Source organism: Gracilinanus agilis, chromosome 1, assembly GCF_016433145.1.
Source record: "Gracilinanus agilis isolate LMUSP501 chromosome 1, AgileGrace, whole genome shotgun sequence".
Classification (NCBI taxonomy): Eukaryota; Metazoa; Chordata; class Mammalia; order Didelphimorphia; family Didelphidae; genus Gracilinanus; species Gracilinanus agilis.
Window position 1 is genome coordinate 381,297,081 of NC_058130.1, and position 12,859 is coordinate 381,309,939.

The 12,859-nt window shown below is 32.1% G+C and overlaps 1 protein-coding gene across 2 annotated transcripts in view; it reads left to right on the plus strand.

The window, feature by feature from the left end:
• The window catches only part of NUP155 (nucleoporin 155), a 70,868-nt gene that overhangs the window by 2,042 nt on the left and 55,967 nt on the right, over positions 1-12,859 (plus strand). For both annotated transcript variants that reach the window (XM_044664306.1, XM_044664315.1), the window contains exons 2-9: positions 1,450-1,587; positions 3,948-4,044; positions 5,504-5,574; positions 6,581-6,673; positions 7,392-7,558; positions 10,235-10,340; positions 11,032-11,105; positions 11,401-11,492. In XM_044664306.1, coding sequence (XP_044520241.1) covers positions 1,450-1,587; positions 3,948-4,044; positions 5,504-5,574; positions 6,581-6,673; positions 7,392-7,558; positions 10,235-10,340; positions 11,032-11,105; positions 11,401-11,492 — 838 coding nt within the window. The remainder of the gene's footprint in view (positions 1-1,449; positions 1,588-3,947; positions 4,045-5,503; positions 5,575-6,580; positions 6,674-7,391; positions 7,559-10,234; positions 10,341-11,031; positions 11,106-11,400; positions 11,493-12,859) is intronic.

The window sequence follows — 12,859 nt, forward strand, 5'->3', positions numbered from 1 at the left end:
ATTTCCAATGGATTTTATTTTTTTTTTAAATTTTTACTACCAATTGGACAAATATGAGCATTTACAAATAAAAAAGAACAGAAAAAAAAGATTTTATGTGATGCCACAATACATTTTTAAAGTGTTTATTAAGGAGTAGTTAAGTGACATAGTGGATAGAAAGCCAGGCCTGTAGACAGGAGGTCCTGGGTTCAGATCTGGCTTTGGATACTTTCTAGCTATGTAACCCTTGGCAAGTAATCTAACCTAATTTGTCTTGCCCGTATCCATCTTCTGACTTAGAACTGTTACTTAGTATTGATTTTGTCCGAAGGTAAGGGTTAAAAAAATAAGATAAAAAACAAATCAAAGTGTATGTTAAAATTTAATGTTCTTTTAACATTGCTCTCCTCCTTTACCCCCTTCTGAATAACCTTCTGTCCTGAGTTTTTAAATGTTTAATCGATGGTCTTTTCTCATTTTTTGACATTAATATAATTATTCCACACTCCTAATTCTCTCCCTCTACAAAAAACAAAACAAAACAAAAACCCCAAAAAGCTCCCTTATCAAATTAGTAGAGTCAAGTAAAGTAAAATGGCCTTTTAGCCATGTCCAAAAAATATATATCTTAGTCCATACTCTCAGTTCATCACCTTTCTCTCAAAAGATTGGTAGCATGCTTTATCATCAGTTCCCTAGAATCTTCTTCTGTTGATTAGAGTTCTTAAGTCTTTCAAAGTTGCTTTCTTCATGATATTGTTATAATTGTATAATTGTTCTCTTGGTTCTGCTCACTTCACTCTGCATCATCTCACACAAGTGTTTCCAGTTTGCTCAGAAACCATTTCTTATAGCACAATTGTATTCTATTGTTAGTGTTTTTGTGCTTATAGACCTTCTCCCTCTATCTTCTAATCTCTTTGCTCTTGTGCTTTATTGAGCTATTTCCATAGGTATCTCCAGGAGAAAAAATAAAGCTAATCAAAGAAAATAGAAAGTTTTACTTATGTAATATATTTTGTTTGAGAATCCCAAAGTACCAAAAACCATATGGTTCTTTCCATTGAAGAGTTTATCATTAACTTGGGGAGATAATAAAAACATAATATAAGTAGCTAGCAAATATAACCAAACTTGATACTTCAAAAATAGTTATAGAATATAAACATAAGGAACTAATGAGTGTTGTCAGGAAAGGCTTCTGACGTTTTTATTGTCCTAATTTTAGGTACAGGTGTCGTATTTGCTATCATTGGCTTATGATTCAAAGCAATTATTTGAATTCATTAATTCTTAGGAGATTGAAAAGCTAGGATCTTTTGGAGAGTACGGGGAATCTTCTAGGTCACTAGCCCTTCTAATCAAGTGCCAAAATACACTGGGGGCCATCATTTAAAAAAAAATCTTTAATGCCCCACATAGTCTTTATATTGCTCATTTTGAACAAAATTATTTTCAATTTTGTAGATAACCCCACAGTTTCTGGCATATCAGACATGGATTATCCACTACAAGGACCTGGTTTACTCTCAGTACCCAATCTTCCAGAGATCAGCTCCATTCGACGAGTTCCTCTTCCTCCTGAGCTTGTTGAACAGTTTGGCCGTATCCTATGGGTGTGTGTGTGTGTGTGTGTGTGTGTGTGTGATGATAGATTGAAAACTTTGTTATTTTGATTATATTAATTGTTTTTCTGTTTAGTTGTAGAAATGTGTTGGTTATGCTCAAAAGTCAGTGTTTTGTGCCACGTGCAGAAGGTGTATTCCTGAAAATTTTTGTAAAAATTTAAAATGTTGCAAATTATTATATGATATATAACTATATATTATAGAATTTAAATTGTATAAGTAACATTTATGAGAGATCACTGTTTAAAGAAATCTCTAGGGGACAGCTATATGATTCAGTAGATAAAGTGTCAGGCTTGGAGGTCCTGGGTTCAAATTTGGCCTAAAGACACTCCCTAGTTGTATGATCTGGAACAAGTCACTTAACCCCAGTTATCTATCCCTTACCACTCTTCTGTCGTGGAACCAATATCTAGTATCAATTCTAAGATGGAAGATTTAAAAAAAAAAAAGAATTCTCTCATGAATCATTTTATAATGCAAAAACTCCCCCCCTAATTTAGTTGTTCTTATGCTCCTCTTCAAGTAGTCCTTTTTTTTTTTCTCAATGCCAGAACCAGGGGTATCTATTTGGTTTCTGAAGGATAACTATATCTTAGGTAGGAGGTTGAGGAATATGTTTAGAGGATCTACTAAATTTAAATTTTCAGAAGTAGAGTACACTTGTATTGTTTTTCGTATAATACAAGTGTATTCATCATTTGGCTTGCAGTTATTTCTTGTAAGATGATTGAATATTTTAATGACTTATATCCCTTCATAAAGAGCTCAAAGCATTATACAAATGATTTTAACTTAAAACTTAATTGGATATTTAAAGAGAAATGAATTAGTTTTTTGAAATATCGACAATATCAGTCAAATAATGGGAAAATATAAATGAACTAAGAATAGAGCATACATATAAAAATTGGGGGGGGGGGAGATTAATTTCTTCTAAAATCTCCAGTCTCAGTTCTTCCTGAAATGCTTAAAAATAACATTTTATTGCTGTTTTCTGTATCTTGTACTCTAGCCCATTTGGATTCTTTAAATTTACATTTGACACAATTATATTGCTTGACATTTTTTTCATCAGAATTAGGCAGTGCATCTCATTTTCACATTTCTCAGTCCTATTCATTTGTATAAGTGATCTTCTTTTAGTAGAGAACAAAAAAATTATTTTATTTTGTTCATGCTAATAAGTTCATGCTTTTATTTAGCACTTTTTATTACCTTCTTCATTTTATAGAGAAGGATCCTGAAATTCAGAACTTGAAGAACTTTATATAGCTAGTAACGTAGTTTGGACTTGTAGTCCTTTCTGACTACAAGTTCGATGTTGTCTATTCAACTGTTCCATCTCTGTGAATTTGACATCTATGCATGACTTCCAACTGCCATACACAGTTTTATCCCAGTAAACTATGAACTTTCTTGAAGTGATCACAGATATTAAAAAAAATTTTTTTTCAAACCCTTACCTTCTGTCTTGGAGTCAAATTGACTCCAAGGCTGAAGAGGGTAAGGGCTGGGCAATGGGGGTTAAGTGACTTGCCCAGGGTCACACAGCTAGGCAGTGTCTGAGGCTAGATTTGAATGTAGGACCTTCCATCTCTAGGCCTGGCTTTCAATCCACTAAGCCACCCAGCTGCCCCTGGTATTTTAATTTTTAAAGGTTGTTATTACTTAAAATATGATCATTTGTTATAGCCCAATGGAAATATACAGTACAAATTAAATAAATGTAACAATTTTGAGGAGGTTCATTATTTGCATTCATCAGGACTGAGTTATATGTCTTTTTTCTTGAATTTTTCCTATATTAAGCTTTGGTGTTAAAATTATGCATGATACATTTTTTTTAAATAACCCTTACCTTCTGTCTTAGAATCAATACTTTGTATTGTTTCTAGGGCAGATCAGTCAGGTTTAGGCAGTAGGATTTAAAGTGACTTGCTTAGTGTCACACAGCTAGGAAGTGTTTGAGTTCAGATTTGAACCCAAGACCTTCCATCTCCAGGCCTGGCTCTCAGTCCATTGAGTCTCCTAGCTGTCCCATATGTATGGTACATTTTTAATTGACATTTTTTATTAGATAGTTAAAGAGTTTGAGTATCCCAAATTACATATTCCATTTATTGCTTATTGAAAAGGTTTACCAAGAATTTTTCTGCTTTAAAAATTATGACTCTTAATTGAAGATAAAATCATCTGATATTTTCATAGGTTATTTCCTCTCCATAGGTTATGAAGAAATTATAACTTATTTAAATAACTTTTTAAGACTTCTGAAACAGATTCAGTGATGGAATGAGATCAAAATGTTAAAACCTTACATCTATAATACTTCAGATATGCAGTGTAACTGTATGATGGGAGTCTTCCCTGAAATTGGGAGGGCATGGCTTACTATTGATAGTGACATATTTATGTGGAACTATGAAGATGGGTATGTATTTTTTTTATTATGTAAGAAAAAATGAGGATCTTCTGACTTTAAGCACCAAGAATTCTAACACCTACAAGATAGTAGATTGCAGTTTTCGAAGTTGTGACGCTCCTTTTGAAAAAGTTGGTTTGGTTTTGCAATCAGGCATCAGTTCATACTTCCTCCAACAGTTGTTTTTTATATCCTGATCAAGCTATTCAGATCATTCCCCAAAAGCTCTTTTAAGTTCTAAGACAAACAAGATGGTTCTGTTTATTATTATGTAAATTTTGTGGTAAGCTAGAGTTTTACTTTTTATGTCTTATATAAAATTTTCTCATACAGTGCGACTTTTTGTTTAGTCAGTATGTGAACAGTAGCTTTTTGCCCATCTTAGAATTTTAAAATCTTTACAATTTAAAGTTACTATAACCGTTCCTAACTGTATCAATGCTTTTGTGTCATTCTTAGGCACAAAAAGCAAAATCTTGGCTCAAGAATGCAGTATCCACTTATAACATCATATTACATTGTAACTAAAAAGTAGAGATTACCTTTTTCTGGTATGGTGGTAGAACTTAAAAAGTCTTCCAAGGACTTAGTAATGGTATATTTCAATTCCCTCATTAAAATGAAGGAAATTGAAGCAGAATCATACAACTTTGTTAGTGGCTTACCTATGACTAGAATATTTGACTCCTGACTTCTAGTCCAGTGCTTTGCTACACTGCATTGAAAAAGGGTAATTTGAGTATAGTTCCACCTTGAAGAAATGGAAAAGACACATTACATTCAAACAAAACACAAAATATAAGTGAAATACAGAATTGCTGTAAGGTATAGCAGATAGGATGTGTTTCCTGTTTAATATTATGAATTTAATATATTATGTAGTATATTAGTGATTTCTTGGAATGTCACACTTTCATTGTTGGTAGATTGAGCACAGTCCATTTTTGTCCTTTAATGTTTAGCTATGGAGTTGGATGAATATGTTGGTCTTCTTTTTCATTCTAGTGCTAATCTTTGGGATGAATATTGACATGGGCTTACCTTGTATTCTGCTGACTACTGCACAGCGTTATCAGACTTGTACCAGTTTTGTTTGCTTTTCAATCCTGTCCAATTCTTATTGAATCCATTTGGGGTTTTCTTGTCAAAGATACTGGAGAGGTTTGACATTTCCTTCTCCAGTATATTTTATAGATGAGCAAATTGTGGCAAACAAAAGTGTCTTGCCCAGGGTCACACAGCTAGTAAAAGTCTGAGGGCAGACTTGAAATTAGAAAAATGAATCTCACTGACTCCAGAGCTGGCATTCTATCCAACTGTACCACAAAATTGTCCTGTTACTATATAGCAATTACTCTGATTTTTTTTAATAAGTAAAAGTAATAGTAAGATTTACTCAATAAATAATTGAATATTAAAAGAATTCTGTTATTCAGGCTTGTATAACTTTTCTTTCAACTCTTGGCAGTGGGGACCTTGCCTACTTTGATGGACTTAGTGAAACTATTCTTGCTGTGGGTCTTGTGAAGCCAAAGGCTGGTAAGAAATTATATAGTGATCAGATAGAGAGGGAATATGTGTGTTAAGACACCAAATATTTAGAATCCTTATGTAAATACTTAAAGAGCTGGATTTTCTTTTATGTCCTTGTTCTTAGATTATGCCAGTTGAAATTAAAGTAATTTAGATTTGAGATGACTTCATTGTAAGTGTGAAAATGAATTTAACTTTAAACATTAATTCTTAAATTTTTATGTGAAATATTTTAAATTTCTTCTTTATGGTACCTAAAAATTTAACATTTAATATTGATTGGAGGGGGAAGCATTTTAGATTTCTGCTTGATAATGATACTCCAGGATATTTAAAAAAAAATTATTAAATGCACTATTGTTTCCAGTGGCTACATTGTTGTTTTGGTTTGTGGTCCCTTATCTTGAGATTATTAAATGAAATTCAGAAAGCCCCATTTTATCTGAAAATTTTCAACCTGTCTCCTCAAAGACCTCTAAGATTGGAAACAAATGGCAATAATAAATTAATTAGAATTTTATCTCATTCTCCATCTGTCGAAGTTGTGAATTAGCATTAAAATAACCATGTTACCTATAAGGAATTAGAACAAAACCTGAATTCAATATTTTAGGAATGGAAGTCATCTTTAAAGATAAATCATGCTGTATGTTTATTCTATAATAACTCTTTTCCCTACAGATACCTGGCAAGTGAATTTAGTTTAAAAAATAGTTTGTTTAAAAATTACCAGGAAATACCATATATCTGTGAGCTATAATTACTGTGCAACTCCCATTCTGAATGTCATTGCAAAGATTCTCTCTTAATGTTAGCTTTTCAACTAAGAAAGCTTATTTGTGATCTAAGTAACATATATTAGAAATAATGTATATTGGTAATAAAAGACTAATTGGTCTAGAGGTTGACAGGTATTATGAGATTTACTATATGCAGAATATTTTTTATTTTATAAACTCATGATGTTCTTCCTTAAGAAAGATTTCTTTATCTTAATTTGTCTTTTTGAAAGGTATTTTTCAGCCTCATGTAAGACACCTCCTGGTTCTGGCTACTCCTGTAGATATAGTGATTCTAGGACTCAGCTATGCTAATTTTCAGCCAGGTATGTATATATAGATTTATTGTGTCTTAAGTGAAAATGTTTTGAATGGTTTCATCTTTTAGTTTGAAACTAAGCTATTTGACAGTATTAATTTCATTACCTATTTGATTGGTAAGAGTATAACATTTTTCACATAAGTTTGTGTTGGTCCTGGCCTTTGCTGCCTGACATGTAAACATGCTGATTTGTTCAGAATCAGAATTTGTTCAGAATTTAGTGGTGAGGCCTTGTCCTAATACTTGTATTAGAGGCAATATTTTATGAACTAAATACAGACACTTGTTTGAAAGAAAAAATTTTAGAAGTGTATTTGAGATTACTCAATGCCTAATTCTTTGAATTACTATAGTTTATACTTAAAGCAGAATTGTACTTCTATGTTCCCATCAACTAACCCTTTTCAAACTTCTCCCAAATTTGCCTGGCACATGATCCTGCTGTATGAATCATCATTTGCTTGAAGACTTTTCCATATATCTTTAAAGAGTATTTTACTTGAGTATCACATAATTCATTAAACAATTTCTTAATCAAAACCACGAAAATATTATCTTGCCTAGCACATTTTAAGTATGATGAATTACAAAACTTTTAAGTCTGCCTCTATGGAAATCCATTATTCATGGCAATTTATGATTTAAAATATTTTTTTAAAAAAGCAAAATGGATATTTCTCTTAGAATTAAGGAATATTTCATTTTTTCTTGACTTATACTAGGTGTTGGAGTGCTTAATGACAGCATGTCTGGTGGAATGCAGTTACTTCCAGATCCTCTGTATTCACTACCCACTGACAATACTTATCTTTTGACAATAACTTCCACGGATAATGGTAGAATTTTCTTGGCTGGAAAGGATGGCTGTTTATATGAAGTAGCATACCAAGTAAGTGTACAATTTGTAGGTAACTAATTTTGACTATCATTCTCTTAATGAAAATGGAGGTGATTGGATTTTTTTTGAGAAGTTTTATTTTGAAGATTGTAGTAGTCATGTGAAAAGGAGAATCTATGTTAGAGAAATAACAGAAAAATGAGCTTTGGAGGGTTTCAATTTTCTTTTCTAGAATAAAAGATAAAAAAATCTTAAGAGAACAGAGAAAAACTTTTAAAAAGTAAGTCTTCAAACAAAAGAAATCTACTCCTTTTGCTTATTTCCCCCACTTTTTTTAAATTCCATGGTTCTAACTCCCTTGAATCTTAAGTTATTCTCTCTAATTAAGGCTCTATCAGAAGGAAAATTGATTCTTTAAAACATTTGCATTGTTTTTTCAGTCAATCCATAAACATTTATTAAGTTTACATCAGTTGTTTTAATAAGTTTCCTCTCCTATTACCCTCTTTCAGAAGACAATCCTAGTAAAAGGACTCTGATTGGAACATTGAAAAAATCTGTATGATGGTATTTGTAGTGTTCCATACTTGTAGACACTTCTCCCTCCTTCCCATCCCCTATTTACCAAAGAAATGTGTACTTAAAGAGAGGGTTAATATCTTTTCATATCTTTTCTTTGGATCCAAGTTTAAACTTTTAATTTTGCAACATTCATTTTGGATTTTTAAAAAAAATTAGTGGTGGTTCATTGCATTTAATCATTGATGTCATTCTATCCTTTTTTTCTTGACTCTGTCTTCACTGTGTTTCATTTCATGTAAGTCTTTGAGTTTCTCTATATTCATTATATTTGTCATTTCTTATGACACAATAATTCTATTACATTCATGTACTGTAATTTGTTCAGTCATACCTCAAAGGATAGACAGCTACTTTGTTTGCAAGGCTTTGCTATCACAAAAGGTATTGCTATAACTAGTTTGTTGTATGTGGAACTTTTTATTAGTGACCTTCTTGGAATATATGCCTATTGGTGGAATTTCTAGGTCAGAGTATATGGACATTTTAGCCACATTTTAAAAAAATTGCTTTCCAAAATGGGTGTGTTAATTCACAACTCTATCAACAGTGAATTAGTGTACTGATCTTTCCACAGCTTCTCCAACATTATCACATTTCTATCTAAAACTAGTGGTTTATGTCCTTTTACTATTTTTCTTTACTACTTATTGAAGGAAAGTTCTTAGCCTTGTATAGTTGTATCAACTTGCTATATATCTTTGGCATCAAATTTTTATTAAAGATGTATGATGCCAGATATTTTTACTCATTTGACAGCTTCTCGTACTCACCGAAATGATTTACCAAAAGCTTTTGGTTTTGTCATTTAAATTGTCTCTTTCATCTTTTATGATCTCTTCTGTCTCTCTAATGCTTAAGAATTCTTCTTCTAACCATATATCTGAAAGATGCTTCATTTTACAGAGAAGAAAATACCACCTACAGGTGGTAGGATAAGTAGAATTCTGTCTAATGCTTTTCTTATTAAATTGTGTGATATTCCCACAGAAAATCACACTGGGAAGTTACAGAAAATAATCATAATCAAATGACTCAGAATTATAACATCTTTTTTATAATAGTCAGCATATCAACCCTTAATAAATTAGATTGACTAAAATTTTTAAAACTATAGAACATATATGTGACTTTCCCCACAATACTCCCTCCCTTTGAAAGAACTGTGCCTTGCCTAAAGTGTCTTAGGCATGTTAACTTTTTATTGTTTTTGGCTTATTTTCCAGAAGTTATAATAATTTCTTTGGAGTATAAAACCCACAACAGAATTACCAAATAAGAAAATCAAAATGCTAAAAATTACTAAGAATTTTATAAGTTTTTCCCCCATAATTCTAAATTATTTTCCAAAATGGTTGAATATCTAATCTAATATAATCTAATATTCTGATCCCCACTCCATTTGTTAATGTTTTCCCATCAAAAGAACCTTGTAGGCGGGCAGCTGGGTAGCTCAGTGGAGTGAGAGTCAGGCCTAGAGACAGGAGGTCCTAGGTTCAAACCCGCCCTCAGCCACTTCCCAGCTGTGTGACCCTGGGCAAGTCACTTGACCCCCCATTGCCCACCCTTACTAATCTTCCACCTATGAGATAATACACCGAAGTACAAGGGTTTAAAAAAAAAAAAAGAACCTTGTATTTAATTCTGTTTATTCTTTTATATGTACATGGTTTTTTTCCCTTCTATCCCTGCTTTTATCTCCCCAAAATCACCAATAATGAATGTATGCCTTGTTCTCTACATTTATTATAATGCTAAATGTCTCCACTTTCATTTTCAAGGCATAGTCCTCTGGAGAAGTTTGCTGCCACTGCTATGATTGAGTCTTTTTTAAAAGAATTTATGTGAAATTGAGGTAGCCAAGGACCCATAATTTTATAAACCTCTTAGAATGATGTTTGTTTGTTGTTTTTTTTTTAAATATGTGCATACTTTTTCCTATTGCTTGGTTAAGAATTTTCAGGAAAATGTAAAAATTAGTTTACCAGTATATAGCATTTCCACAACACTTCTTGGGGAAAAGTAAACTTTTAGTTTTTAACAGTCCTTTGTAAGCCATTGACATTTTATGAAACAGATATACAATTAAAATTGAGTAATTACTGTGAAGGAATTAACATAGAATTACAATCTTTTATATTCCTCCAGGCAGAAGCTGGCTGGTTTAGCCAGAGGTGCAGAAAGATAAACCACTCAAAGAGTTCACTTTCTTTCCTTGTTCCATCATTGCTTCAATTCACGTTCTCAGAAGATGGTAAGAAACTATCATAAGAATAAGAAACTGATAGTATCAAAGTCACAGATATCATAGCTATACTTATTATAGTAAATTGATAATGTTTTATTGGTAAATCTTTATCTTTGTATGAAAGACTTATTTTGCATTGATATGATTAGTGTATGACTGCTGGTAGTAAGATTCTTTATACAGAGATGTCGTGAGTATTGTTCCTAGGGACACTGAAAGCTATGTAGACAGGCCAGAAGAAATTGCAAAAAGAGTAAAATATATGCTAACTTAAATAAATATTTGTTAATAAAATTGAAAATTTGGAGTCCTTTTTGTCTACAAAGACTTGTTAGGGGGAGAAATTAGTTTAGAACTGGGATTTTCATGAAATATAAGGTATCTACCTGTTAATTAAATGAAATACTTCTATGAAGTAAATCATATACATTTTGCTGTCTTCATGGATAAGAAATGTGTGAAAAAGAAAAATGTAAATCATTTAAAGTTTAGTATACACAGTTGTACCTTGTATTTGTGGGGGGGTCTTTTAATTTTTTTTCCAGACATTTCCCACCAGTTATTTCATCTATTTGCACCTAGTAATTGAGAAGAATGCCTTAAGGCATAGTGGTTTGGGCAGCAAACTTATTTTAAATAACTTGTGTTCAACTTTGGTTTGTGTTTCCTCTCCCCACCCCCACACCCCTAAACTTAGATCCCATTGTACAGATTGCAATAGACAATTCCAGAAATATCTTATACACCCGCTCAGAGAAAGGAGTGATACAGGTAACTAATAATATCTAACATGAGAAAATAAAAGAAATATTCTCTTTATTATTAGATATTGATGGATTTCTAGAGCTGTTTATCCTTTAAAAAACCATTCCCAAAGTATTTATTAGAGAGATCCTTTAATGTAACTACCAATGTTGTCCTTTCTTTTTTCATTGTTGCATTGAAGATATATAAAATAAGCTTAGGAAAAGTTTTATTTGAAGAAATGTGTACATGCTTTTTGTGTGCCTTTTTTTCCTTCATTTTTAAAGGAGAGTACTATTTGAACATAATTATTTAATTATAGGTTTATGATTTGGGCCAAGATGGAAAAGGAATAAGCAGAGTTGCTTCCGTTTCACAAAATGCTATTGTTTCTGCTGCTGGAAACATTGCAAGGTAATTGTAAAAAGAAATATTAACTACTTCAGTTCTAGGTATAGCTATATTTCCCATTTAATTATTAAGACTAATAAATGAGATTGAGTATGTCTATAATTAAAAATTTCATGAATTAAAATTGGGATTGCACTTTCATTTCTGAAAAGAATTTTGACTACACATTCTAGCTCTTAAAAGAATCAACTAAGCCTAAGGCCCTACTCTAAAATATAAGATGGTAAAATTCAGGCATGCTCCCAAAAAAGCAAATTTTTGTTTATTCTTCAATCAGCAATAAAAATCATAATACAAATAATGAGGCTTAACCATGGCGGACCACAATTGTATTTTATGAATTTGTTACTTGTTCTTTCCCGCTGTTGCCTTTTTTTCTTTTATAAGGAAGTTAATCTATACTGATGAATTTTATTTTGTTCTTGATACCACTCTCAGGATATATCCAATGACATTTTTAGGTCAGAGAGTTGATCTTTTATGTATTTTTTCCCAGATTCTTTTCAAAAAACCTTTACCCTCTGTCTTAGAATTGATACTAAGTATCAGTTCCAATCAGCAGGCATAGAGGGTTCAGTTACTTGCCCAGGGTCACACAGCTAGGAAGTGTCTAAGGCCAAACAAGACTTCCTGTCTCCAACCCTGGTTCCCAATCTACTGAGCCACCTATCTGTCCCTCCAGATTGTTTTCTAAAAAGATTTTTACTAGTTTGTAGTTCTACAAATGGTGAATGTGTATAGCTTTTTCTAGGCAACCCAGCCAGCATTGCATTTTATTGCTTTTAATTATTTTTGCCAGTTTGATATGAGTTACACCTTAGTATTATTTTCATTTGTATCTCTAATAGGTCACATAGTCATTTTTTTCAAAATTATTATTAACAATTTGTGATTCCTTTTTGGAAAGTCCTTTGACTTTCTTTGTAGACTAGGAATTAATTTTGCCCATATTAGACTATTTCTTCATATCAAGTTCTTGATGTGTTGTTCTTATCTAATACTTGCCATGAATATTTTTCCCATATATATTTTCCCTATACTTTTTCTTTTTAAATGGGAATATTCCTAGTGTTTCTCTGCTGTATATGATACTGGTTGTTGAGTTTTTAAAAAGTTAATCTGGGGCAACTAGGTGACTCAGTGGATTGAGAGCTGAACCTAGAGATGGAAGTTCCTGGGTTCAAATCTGGCCTAATACACTTCCTAGCTGTGTGACCCTGGGGGAAGTCACTTAACCCCCCATTGCCTTATCTCTCTTTTACCTTGGAACCAGTACATAGTATTGATTTTAAGACAGAATGTAAGGGTTTAAAAAAAAGTTAATCTTACATTTGATTAAGATATGTTCAGCATGGTAAAAATATTTTTTG